The sequence below is a fragment of the Photinus pyralis genome, unplaced genomic scaffold (genome assembly GCF_008802855.1).
Source record: "Photinus pyralis isolate 1611_PpyrPB1 unplaced genomic scaffold, Ppyr1.3 Ppyr1.4_LG8, whole genome shotgun sequence".
Classification (NCBI taxonomy): Eukaryota; Metazoa; Arthropoda; class Insecta; order Coleoptera; family Lampyridae; genus Photinus; species Photinus pyralis.
The window spans coordinates 7,076,653-7,089,087 of NW_022170819.1; the positions used below are offsets into that span (position 1 = coordinate 7,076,653).

Below are 12,435 nucleotides of genomic sequence, written 5' to 3' on the forward strand. Positions count from 1 at the left end.
AATAAATGATTTACTTTGGCCTGATCTGATAATGGTTTAAGTACTCGTAACTTGTACCAATATTTCAATTGGATCTCCAGAATCACATCCCCTAAAAACGCATTGTAACTTACAATTAAAACGTTAGAACAATCAGAAGACCGCAAAAGTTTCAGAAATCGTTACAAATATAATGGGAATCATAAACATCCCCCACCACGTGTGTTTTTTTAATCCAACACCCACTATTGAATGTGTTTGACGTACCACCCTACATTGAGGTATGCGCCCCGTATATTATTACATTACACATATAAAACAAGGCGGAAAGATTTCAACTCTGACCCTTCCGTGGGGTGGCAGGTGAAGGTGCAATTTGTGTCAGTGACGATATTGTTCTTTTTGAAATCTGTGCGTTTCGGCGACTAAGCTTGGGACTTTTTCTGTGTTTAGGATCCCAGCATAGCGGTACTGCAGATAACGAACGCGAAGATGAATCCGAAGACGACACCGAAACACGTTGCTCCGTTTGCGATCAGCCCTTCAGCGATTTAGATAAGTAAGTAGCATGATTATTGTTATGAGTAGTTCGCAATTGCGCTTATCTAAACATTTAATCGTAACGGCATATTTTCGTAATTTTCTTGTGGTGAATGCGTGCGTGATGATGCCCTAAGCAGACAAGAATGCGGATTTATTATTAATGCACGCGTTGTCAAAGGAAAAATTACGCAATCAATTACGGCTAGGTACAAATCAATTAAAATTTAATAAACAAATTATTAGAATTTTAGATAGCGTTTGTGTGCGCGCGATGTCACTGGAAATTGCTGTCCGTAAAACGATTTGCATTCACGCGATTCCACTTATTATCAATAAAACAATGGAGAAGTTTAGTGCCTACATTACACTGAAATCAATTAATAAATAATTTATACATTTCACGCCACGATCAAAAACTACGGCCAAAGCAGATGATTTAGTTCTCATCATATACGGAAACAAAATAAAAACTAATATATGTCACGCTATATTTCATCAATAACCGAAGACACTTTTCTTTTTACTCTAATGAATAAATGCGACATACTTGTCGGTTTTTGTTAATGTAGAGACTCATTACTTTATTATTTATTGGAATTAAGTTCTGGGTCAATATTGGTATCGAAGTATGGGTTTATTTTGGATGTCTCAACTAAAGTTTCCATCCCCTCCTAAGCAGTTTATCGGAACAATGCCCAAACATAAGTTTCTGGAAATCAAAGTTTTGACTCCATCTGCGAAAAATGTGCAAAAGCGTCTCGATTCTCTGAAAATTATCTAAGGAAACTTTCAGCATGAAGAAATTTTTAGTTTTGCATTTTAGATAATTGTATAAACATCATTTTACATTTTGAATATTGCCTCAAGGTATTTTCTAGTTACAATTTTATATGTATTTTACACTTCACTACCAATCGCATCAGGGTTTTAATTGCCAGGATGATGGAAGTACGAAGTAAATTGTGGCTGGGAAACCGGTTATTTCTACGAAGAACTGAAAGTTTCCTAAAAGGTCTGCAGATTCCGAAATAGATCTGTAAATTTCGTGACAAATAGGGGAGAGCCTATGAATTTTCATATACGTATAGTATAGTATAGTAGGATTTTCCATCGTCTTGCCATGACACATATTGTTCCATTTTCAAATACCCAAGTTTCCTCCAAAATGACACATTGGCGTCCACTCCCAGATTGCATATTTTTTACAGAGGCATTTGAAAAAGATAGTGCAATGTTGGGTAACTCCATTAAACATTTTCATCGAAGCCGGTGGTGCAGTGGTTGCGTTCCTGATTGCTATTCGGGAGGTTGTGGGTTCGATTCCCGCTGCCGACTGCTCTGTCTGGGATTTTGTCAGAGGGTTTTCCGCAGACGTACGTAGCTTCGCACAATGCTGGCATTATGTTGATATCGACGAGTCGAATTCTGGAGCAGTACCCTAACTTCCGTTCCCATCTTTAACTTGATCCATCCTTACATTCCCGTTCTCTGGCCGAAGAGGGTCAGAAAACCCTGAGCAGCCCGCCTACGGTATTCCTCGGGGTGTCGGAGGAATGAAATACGTTGGCTTTTTCCTTAAACCTTTTCTTAGATTATACCAATATTGGCAACAACTTTTCTTAAGGAACTTCTGGACCCACTAAATACGTATTTCTCTTTTAGAACTTGCCAAAGGATTTGAAACGTAAGATGTTCTAAAATACAAACGTAAACTGCCTATATCTACACAAATACAGGGTAGGGCAAAAAGGTCTGATGCTTTTAAAATAAAACCCTTTAAATGAAGTCCTTCTTTGAACAAGCATTCTTCCAGTCTTGAATTGAAGCTGTGGAACACCTTCTCTAACATTGCAGAAGACAGGTTGGCGATTTCTTGGCTTATGGCGCCTTTTAGTTCGTTCTAAAGCAATCATTCACCTCTCTTACTGTTGCGACTGGTATAAGTGGACCCCCATTATCCCTTTCCGTTGACTATAACGAATAAGAAAAAAGTTGCTTACTCTTTCTTGGTAAACTCGATGATTGTAAGGGATTTTTATAGGCTAATTTAGAAAAACGCGATAAAATAATGCAAACAATTTGAGATGTCGCAATGTAAACGTGAACTACCACAATTTCGATTGACAGATAACGTGAAAACAAAAAAAAAACTCTTTTCGCTAAAGGTTTTTAGTTTTTTTTAAATAACGCACAACTCTGACTCTGGAACATTGGTACAAAATTTTAGCCAAATCGTCTGCTCCTTACAAAATTATACCTCATTCAATAAATAGGTATCGATTTTATTTCCAAAAAAGCATTTGCTATTCTCGAATGGTTTTCAAAGGCTTTTCAACTCTCGAAACCATTTAAGGGAACATCTATTTCAAATTTTAACCAAATTCCATCGGGTAGTTTCGCCTGAACCTTGTTTACGAGAATGATGCCGCACGCACAGACTCATACATACACACATAACAGCCATATTTTAATAAGCACTTTTTTGATCTCCTAGAACCGGCGGACCTGGGAAACGTAAAGATCCTTTGAAATCTCAAAATCGAAATGTTGAATTTGTTAAAATGGATTTTGGTCTAGTTAATAGTAAGCATTGTGCGGGTCACCCTGTAATAGGGCACAAATCTGTTGAGGGCTCAGAACAAGAGAGGGATAGGTAATAAATAAAATAAATAAAAATAAAATAAAATAAACTGAACTTTTGAACGTCAATCTTCTGTTTGTATTTAATTAAATGTGTTCTTTCACTGTGTCGTGTATATTTAATCATACACTGGATTACTGCAAGATTCAAGAAGAGGTTATGGGCCAAGAACATTGTGGAGGACATTAAACTAAGTGCAACTGGACGAACGTGCGTGTGAAAATTTGTCGAGTTAAAGAAAAATGTCATCGTATGGACCAGCTAATGGTGCGTTTTGATGCTCATGCAATTCGCGCAAATTGACTTGTTGAAGCCAATTTGTGCAAGTAAATTGGGGCATGAAAATTAGCGTTCATTGTGTCGTCAAATGAAGGCGATTTTAAACGTGAATGACCTATGGGCGTACACATCAGGTGAAAAAGTGAAGCCAAAACTACAAATCCGATAAAATGGAAATCCGACGCCAACATCAATGGTTGATAGAAAAACCTGGTTAAGAAAGGGTCAAATTTCTCAATGCGTCTTGATAACGGTTGTCAGATATCGAAAGAAATGTGGTAGAAACTGCAGAAAATTCATTTGACGCGGAGACCACTAAGAAAATCAATGATTATCAGAGGTGATCAGAAAGTTAGCAGTAACGAGACTAAAGGATCAGTATATTTCGTTTCACTGAGTCTCTTACCAAGTTTCGAAGTATTTTGCACCACGGTGGAGTCTCAGGACACACTGCTCGGCGTCGAGGAACTGAGAATCAATATTACTGAATGTCAATATTCAAGGAAGGGCCATACAGAAATAAGAATTCAAAATAGCATGTTCGCGAAGAAGAGTTTTGACAAAAAAGTCGTCGGGAAAAAGGAAAGAAGGAATTTCCTTACAAGTGAAAGAACAGAAAGGACACATGGCCAAATTTTGATAACAGAAAGAAAAGAAAGACAACTCAACCAAGGTAACGTGGAAACTGCAACGATGTATTCTGAAGTAGTAATACCAGAAGCCTTTGGAGGAGAAGAAGTTGATTCTCCAGGCGAAGAGGTTCAACGGCTGTACATAATCCAAGAAAGCATGCAATTCAGTACTAGGAGTGACAACGGTAGAATCGAGACTGAATGAAATATGGCACCGAAGACTGTGCCATCTAAACTGCAAGGATCTCCAAGCAGGTTCCAGAAAAAGCACCATCAAAGCGTTAGTACGTTGGGTACCCCAAAAAAAACTGCACTTTTTGATTGGAATATGCCACTTTCTGTGGTAATAGTTAATACCAAAAGGCAACTTTTGAGATAGGGAGCCACTCGAAAATCCGTGCAGGAAACCAAAATGGTGGCCGTCAAAATGGCACTATTAGCCGCAATATATATTTTTTTATCTCTGCTCCTAATAGTCAGATTTTAATTTTCTTTTTCTTGATTGAAAGCTCTTGTGACAAGGAAACTTTTTTGCTATATAACATTTATCTCTAAAACTGAAGGATTTAGCACAAATTGAAAAAAGTGTTTTTTTACGAATTTGAATCACAAGTAAGCTCAATCCGATTTTTATGTGTAACTTGTCCACGTCAAATGTTAATATGTAAGGATTTGTATTATTCAGCACAATATTCTGACTCTTAAGGTCTGATGATGAATCGGTCTATACGATTCGAAGTCGATTAGCTAAAGAAATATTAAAATTCAATTATTTGAAAAACGAGTTTTATTGTATCAATTTGTATCGACAAATAATTCACTACGTCAAGAAAATAGTGGTTGCTATTTAAAAACAGTATGCCCCCTTTGACTGTGCAGAAGTATGCTACTGACCCCAAATTGAATGTACGTGGATTGGTAGCAAACTTTTTATAATTATGGATGTCATAAAAAGCTTCCTTAAAAAATGTTTTGAAGATAAAATTTTCACCCTGTATAAAAAGCATATCCGGAAAACGGTTAGCCTCGCGGTTAGCATTACGAAAAAAAAACCGATAAGACCTACAAAAATAATTCTTTTGTTAAGGGATACCCAGGGATACCTATAAAAAATATCAAAATGTATAGGCTGCCCTCGAGAACACCCTATATACCTAAAAATACGTTTTAGGCTTCCCCTCAGGCTTCTCGTACCAACAAACCGTTGCCATTAATCTCAACCATTGAGGCTCTATCGTCCGCTTACAGAAGGTGGATTCCCTGTATAATAAAAATGATTCAACTTATACGAATAGGTATCTAAAACTTGGAAATCATAATATTCCGTTAATATTCTTAAATAAAATCCGAGAGGAAACCCTCGAAAAAACCCATGTTCTGATAAATAAGCACTCCAAATTTCACATTCGTCGTAGCTTAAACCAACTAGTTAAATAAAATAGGATAAGTAAGAGCGAGAGTAAGAGTCAAAGTTGATATACTGAGTGTTTCTTTAATCACTTTAAAAGCAGAGTGTATTTTCTGTTTTTCAGAGAAAAAAATTGACGAGGCTTTTCCTTTCAATTTTCATAATTCTTGATCTCGTGCCTGATGAAACAAATATTGCGCATTTTTTCAAAAAAAAAACATGGCGCATTGCAGAGCTGGGAGTAATTAGTATTTAAGTTCCTTGAAAGTATCTAAGTTACTTAAATGTATCTTAGTTACTTGTAACTAGCTCTTTTTTTAAATAACTTAAAAGTATCTTGGAACTAGTTACTTTTACGAAGTAACTTGTAACTGTTACTTTAGGAAAGAAACTATAGTTACAAAAAGTAACTTTAGCTACAAAAAGTAACTTGAGTTACAAAACGTAGTTACGTGGCACATGACTAGTGAGTTGAGTGACTACTGACTGGATATCACATGTTACCTGAAAGAAGAAACTCTTTTATATTGAGTGCTGTTCAGCATATTCTTATATTCTAGAATATTATATTGAAGTGCAAGTGGCATTTTTACTATAGAAATATTCTGATATTTTGTATTTTTGAGAATAAAGAAATTGTGCCTTTTCACTTCCTTATCATTTATACAAAATGTAACTTAGAAGAGACTAAGTTACTTTTTAAAAGCAACTTAATTTACTTAGATACTTTTATATGAAAAGAAACTTTTTACAAGTAACTTAGATACTTTCTAAAAAGTAACTTGTAACTTGTAACTATAGTAGTTCCATTTTACAAGTAGGTAACTATCCCAGCTCTGGCGTATTGAAATTTTCCGAACTTGCAGGGTAGATACAAGGATTTTTGGGGTTGTGTCGATTGAATTTCTAAACGATGGCCTTTTTTGTCGAAAAAACCGGGATATTGCACAATTAAGAGCTTACTTGTGAAATTCGTAAAAAAAAACACTTTTTTAAAATTGTGCTAAATCCTTAAGTTTTTGAGATAAATGTTATATAGCAAAAAAGTTTCCTCGTCACAAGAGCTTTCAATCAAAAAAAAGAAAATTAAAATCGGACTATTAGGAGCAGAGATACAAATAAATATATTGCGGCTAATGGCGCCATTTTGACGGCCACCATTTTGGTTTCCTGCACGGATTTTCGAGACTATTACCACAGAAAGTGGCATATTCCAATCAAAAAGTGCAGTATTTTCCCCATTCCAGCCATGTACCCGACGTACTACGTGTAACCATAGATGCAGCCAGGAGGAGTCTCGAATCCGAAGTTTGTATCCAAAGGAAAATTACGAGAACTCCATTTCCTACTAGATGTCTGTGGATCAACCAAATGGAAAAGCAAAGAATTTTGTAGCATTCATCAACGCGTATTCTGGATGGTGTATGACTAATCTGCTGAAGAATAAAAGTGACGTTCCATATTTACCAAGTTCAGGTCAAGAATCAGACTGGGAAGAAGATCAAGTACTTATAATCCGATAACGGAAAGGAATGCATGAATAAGATCTTTGATGAGTATTTGACAACAAGCGGAATTGAGAGGAGATTAACCCCGACACACACCACAACAGAAGAAATCGTACCCTCGTTGGGATAACGCGATGCATGTTGATCAAGTCTGGATTGCCTCAATGGTTCTGGGACAAAGCCATCAACACGGCCAACTATACCGGGAATCGATCTCCATCAAGAAGTTTATGAGGAAAAACACCACATGAACTTTGGACTAGAAAAGTACCACACGTCGGTTACTTCCGTGAGTTTGGATGCAAGGTGTACACACTAAACAGGGAGCAGAACCCAGGGAAATTCCTTCGATCCAAAAAGGGAATATTCCCCTTTTGGAATTCTCCTGGGTTCTGCTCCCTGCTTAGTGTCTCGTAGAGAGCGTGAATCCCAAACGAGAGGGAAATCGACGTCACACGAAACTCTCCAACGAGTTCAAAGAGAACACAAATTTTCAATTAACAGTCAAGAGAAGTGGACAATAAGTGAACATACCTATGAAACTATACACATGAGAAATAATGAAGAAAGAATAATCCACTTAACGAGGGAAAGTGTTAAAGAGAACTTGTTAAAAGGTTGATAAGGGAGTTTAATTGTAGTTAACCGATTTTTTGAACGTCAATGTTTGTATTTGTATTTAATTGAACGGGGTGTACTTGAACGATATTGAGAAATAGAAAATTATATCTTTAGTAATTTGTGAAATTGCATCCCCTCACAGTTCTACGAGTATATTTTTTTTACCTAACGTTGGTCTCTTCTTTTCAGGTTAGATGAACATCTTATAGTAAAGCACAACTACAGAAAGGACGAGTTTCGTTGCGACCTTTGTCCAAAGTCCTATTGCCATAGACCCTGCCTTCTGAAACATCGGGCGCTGATACACGGCGAAACAAGAAAATATCACTGCGAAAATTGTACAAAGGTAACGATTCTCGTACAAGTCAATGCTTTTAGTAACCAATCTTTACAGGTTTTCACAGATCCTAGCAATCTACAGAGGCATATAAGAACACATCACGTCGGTGCGCGCTCCCATGCGTGTCCTGAATGCGGGAAGACTTTTGCAACATCGTCTGGATTAAAACAGCACACGCACATACACTCTTCCGTGAAACCATTCCAATGCGAAGTTTGTTTTAAGGTTGGTACACTTTGAGTACGAGGTATCGCAAGACTTACAAAATTTCACTTGCAGGCCTACACACAATTTTCCAATTTGTGTCGTCATAAACGGATGCACGCCGACTGTCGAATGCAAATCAAGTGCGTGAAGTGCGGACAGTCATTCTCTACCGTAACCTCCTTATCGAAACACAAGCGATTCTGTGATACAACACCACCAACACCCCCCATGACTACACCGCCATCACCAATCAACCCAATGGCGATCAACAATCCCTTTGCAATGTACAGGCCACCAACTTGCCATTTACCGCCATTCTTTCCCAATCATTTTCCGGCATACCCGCCGATTTTTGCACCGACGGCTCCCCCTTCATCCTTCATCAATCCCTTACTTTTCAATCACCTTCCCAAGATCAAACCGATGGAACAGGATCATCTATCATCGAAGCGACTTAGGATGATCAGTCCGGAACGAAATTCGCCGTTAAAAGATCGAACCACTCCACCTCAAATGCCGACGATTAGCGCGAAAATTAGTCCTCCGACCGCCGAAGAAGCCTGCTCAACTTTAATGCCCTCGCCGGCCAGGCCGCAGCCCGGCTCCGGTAATATGATGTTTAGTAACCCTCGGGACCAAATCGCGAAATCAAACGGGTACGACGAGTTTAGCGACGCCCCTCGTGACCTAACTAAGATCAACGAAGAAAGATGCCATAGTAGATCAAAATCGTTGAGTAGCGAAGAGGGAGATCAACCTCTAGATTTAAGCGTCAACAGAAAACTGTCCCCAATAATTACAGTGGACATCGACGAACCCGTGCGGCGCGATCAAATCCTGACACCAATAAAGAAGGCGAAGGAAGAAGATAAGATTGAGGTTGTCGACGTTGACGACAGCCATAAACCGGTGGATCCCTACAAAGGCGTGCCGCAAATCTCGTACCCGCGACCAATTCATCCACTGATACTGGAGATGTACAGGCCGAATTTCCACCCCCTTCAAGGTCCGCAAAACAACGATCGACTTTTACCGCATCCCTTTGGACCGCGACATTTTCCCTTCATCAATCCACTTCAACATGCTAGAAATTTCGATTTGTTAAGACCAAACTTGCAAAATTTCGGCGCGGTAAAGCCTTACCACGACGTGATCCAACAGCAAACGCAGAGCAAAATGAAGGACCGGTACGCGTGTAAATTTTGCGGAAAAGTTTTCCCTCGCTCCGCTAATCTTACACGACATTTGCGCACGCATACCGGCGAGCAACCGTACAAGTGTAGATACTGCGAGCGATCCTTCAGCATTTCGAGTAATCTTCAACGTCACGTTCGTAATATACACAATAAAGAGAAGCCGTTTAAGTGCCCGTTGTGCGAGAGGTGCTTTGGACAGCAAACGAACTTGGACCGGCATTTGAAGAAACACGAGCAGGACGACGGTAACGGCGGCACCGTAATCGCCGATTCCCCTGGTAGTAGCAACGAAAATGAGAGGGAGGACGCGTACTTTGACGAAATACGCAACTTCATGGGCAAGGTGACCTATTCGGGATCGAACTTCAACCAGGCGCAGTTGTACAACCCCTCGCATAACCATTCCAACATCGACGTTGTCAGCAAAGAGGAGGACGACTCTGAGAGTTACTCGGACGGCACTTCACCGGTCGACGACTACCCCAAGAAAGTGGATATGGGTATTGTTAAACAGGAAAAGGACGAAATTCTGAACAATAACGATCAGGCGTTAGAAATACCTACTTAGTATTAGTGGTACTAGCATTGTAAGGATTTTCCATCTGTGTAACAATTTTTGAAATATTGATACACGAATGGAATTTGCACAAAACCATTTATAAATTGCTCAAAAACACTCCTTTTACCTAATCGCATATACTTAAAAATCCTTACGTATACTTTCATTTAAATAGTTCCTACACTTCTCTCGTTTTTAAAGAATTTATAATATGCACTTAACTTCCTAAAGTTTTAAGCACATTTTTGAGATTTTAATCGAAAATTCTAGCTTTTGTGTAAATAACTTTTACTGTAAATATTAGCGTGCTATACTTCACTTTAAATAGTATTTCTTGTTTTGTACATAAGGGGTGCAATAACTAACCCGAAATTAGTATTAGGCGATTTTTTTTTGTTTTGTATAGATTAATTATTGCACAAAACCAAAGCTTTTCTTTTGATACCATTTGTACAAATGTTTGATATTAGTCTTAAGTGTAATTTTAGTTGTCCGCATATTAAAAAATAGGTTACTTTTAACAATGTATTAAATATGTACTTAACTTAAGATGCATTTAGAATGTTGTACAAAAAAATAAAAGTTAATATGAGGTTGAGATTGTTTTAGAAAAGAATTGTCCTTCGGTAGCTTTGGCTACCGCTGAGTGAAAGTGCTAACACCCACCCCGCCTTCATGTGTAACAGAAATAACTTTAATTCATCGCGCTATTACCGTTACTTTTTGTAAATGCGCCTCAGATATTAGATCGATCCAAATCCTTGCGTAACACACTTACCACTTTAATTGTAGACATTTTCAACCAATTAGAGGCTAATAGTGGCGTACTCATCTAATTTTCAAGAGGAAGTCGATTGCGCACGGAAATTATTTCCAATTAATCGAAATTAAATCTAAAGTACGCAATTACTAGAAATCGGAATGTTTTATAATTGTCCCCTTTAAGGTGACACAAATTTGGGTTAAGTGGTGTATTCGCACATTTCTTAATTTGCTAATTAAGCGGCTAATTAGACATTCAGGATCAATTTATAAATCTCATTAAATTTGCCTCGGTTGCTTCACTTAAGTAATGAGCACGTGGCGCTTCTTTTTGATTTTAAACTGTTTTTCTTGGCTGTTCCGGTTCAATAATATAAAAATATGGTTTATGGGGTCCCAATATTTTTAGTATTGCATTTATTGATGAGTATTGTTACCAAATTTGGTTCCCGCCATTGAGCAACTCTGTCGGAAATTATTTCTTTTGAAAAATCTGTTCTTATTTCTGACAATTTGAGTTCCGAGTTGTTATTGTTTGACAACTATCGCAAGGTAGATATGTCCGCGATTATAATATTATGGGATGTGGAGCACTGTTTAGTGCACTTTCTAAGCTCAAGTGACCATATTTTAAAAGTCATTTAAAGTGGCTGGTCTTAAAAATCCCTTTTTATCTTAAAATGACGATTTTAGTAACTATTACGAAAGCGAGGAACAATTTGCCGAATGAATTTTATTGAGGCACCTTCTACCTCCTTCTACACTTTTAAAGTTGTGCTGCATCATGGCCTATAGGTACAATCAACCCGAGGGCCAAGAAGGAATACGTTATTGCACCATATCGTCTTTGACGTGCTTTAAATGGCATTTACGGTGGTATTCAGAATTTATTAATTATTCCAACGGCCAGTCTCTTTGACGGTAGTTTTCTAAAAGTCAACTATTCATGAACATGAATATCCTTGGTGAAAATTTTCTTGGAAGTAAATACTCGGGCAGGGGCAAATTTTCTTTTCGTTTCTGTGGGCGAATATTCCTGGTAAATATTTACTTTGGGACAAGTTCTGTGAAGGTTGAGTTTAAAGTCAAACTGACAAGGTCAGGAGAGAATATACCGGGTGCGCTTTTCGGGGGCGTGTTGGGGGGCGATTTATTCGCGTGGCGAAGATTCCTCTAGCGAATTCTCTGAGGCCAACTTACCTACTGCGAACGTTTCCGTGGTGCATTTTCCGAAAATCGTTTATTGAATAGTGTGAATAGTAAATGGTGAATAGTACACCTAAAAACTGCCAAATAGGGGAAATAATCCTTGTAAAAGTGAATAGTTAATAGTTGTACGTAAACAGGAGGTATCTTAAACGCAACATACTAAAAGTAATGATGGATTTTCAGTTTTTCGTAAATAACTCGTAAACGGCGGTCCATAGTAAAAAAAATGTTCTTACTTTCCACATAAAAGAACCTTACACTTTTTCGCTGGGATCAATATTTAATATGATTTGGGGGGAAGAAGATGAATAATAAAAAATACCTTCACCACCAATTACATGTTGTAACTAAAAACAGCCATCCTCAACCGTACAAGAAGTGTTCAGAAAAAATAATACTTTACCATTAATTTCACAGATACCGAGATACGGTACATCTGGAGCAAGAGTTGGCCGGATATGGTCATAGAGCGAGGGAGAGGAACTATTGATTCTGTTCTCGCTTAATAGGGTTTTGGATCACCAGGAAGCACCACCATCTGCACGCTATTT

At 38.0% G+C, this 12,435-nt stretch overlaps 1 protein-coding gene across 3 annotated transcripts in view; it reads left to right on the plus strand.

Moving 5' to 3' along the window:
* Positions 1-9,948, plus strand: part of LOC116177656 (histone-lysine N-methyltransferase PRDM16-like) — a 146,080-nt gene extending 136,132 nt beyond the window's left edge. For all 3 annotated transcript variants that reach the window (XM_031496679.1, XM_031496681.1, XM_031496680.1), the window contains exons 5-8: positions 433-538; positions 7,801-7,957; positions 8,006-8,176; positions 8,231-9,948. In XM_031496679.1, coding sequence (XP_031352539.1) covers positions 433-538; positions 7,801-7,957; positions 8,006-8,176; positions 8,231-9,922 — 2,126 coding nt within the window. In that variant the 3' untranslated portion in view covers positions 9,923-9,948. The remainder of the gene's footprint in view (positions 1-432; positions 539-7,800; positions 7,958-8,005; positions 8,177-8,230) is intronic.
* The last annotated feature ends 2,487 nt before the right edge of the window (positions 9,949-12,435 follow it).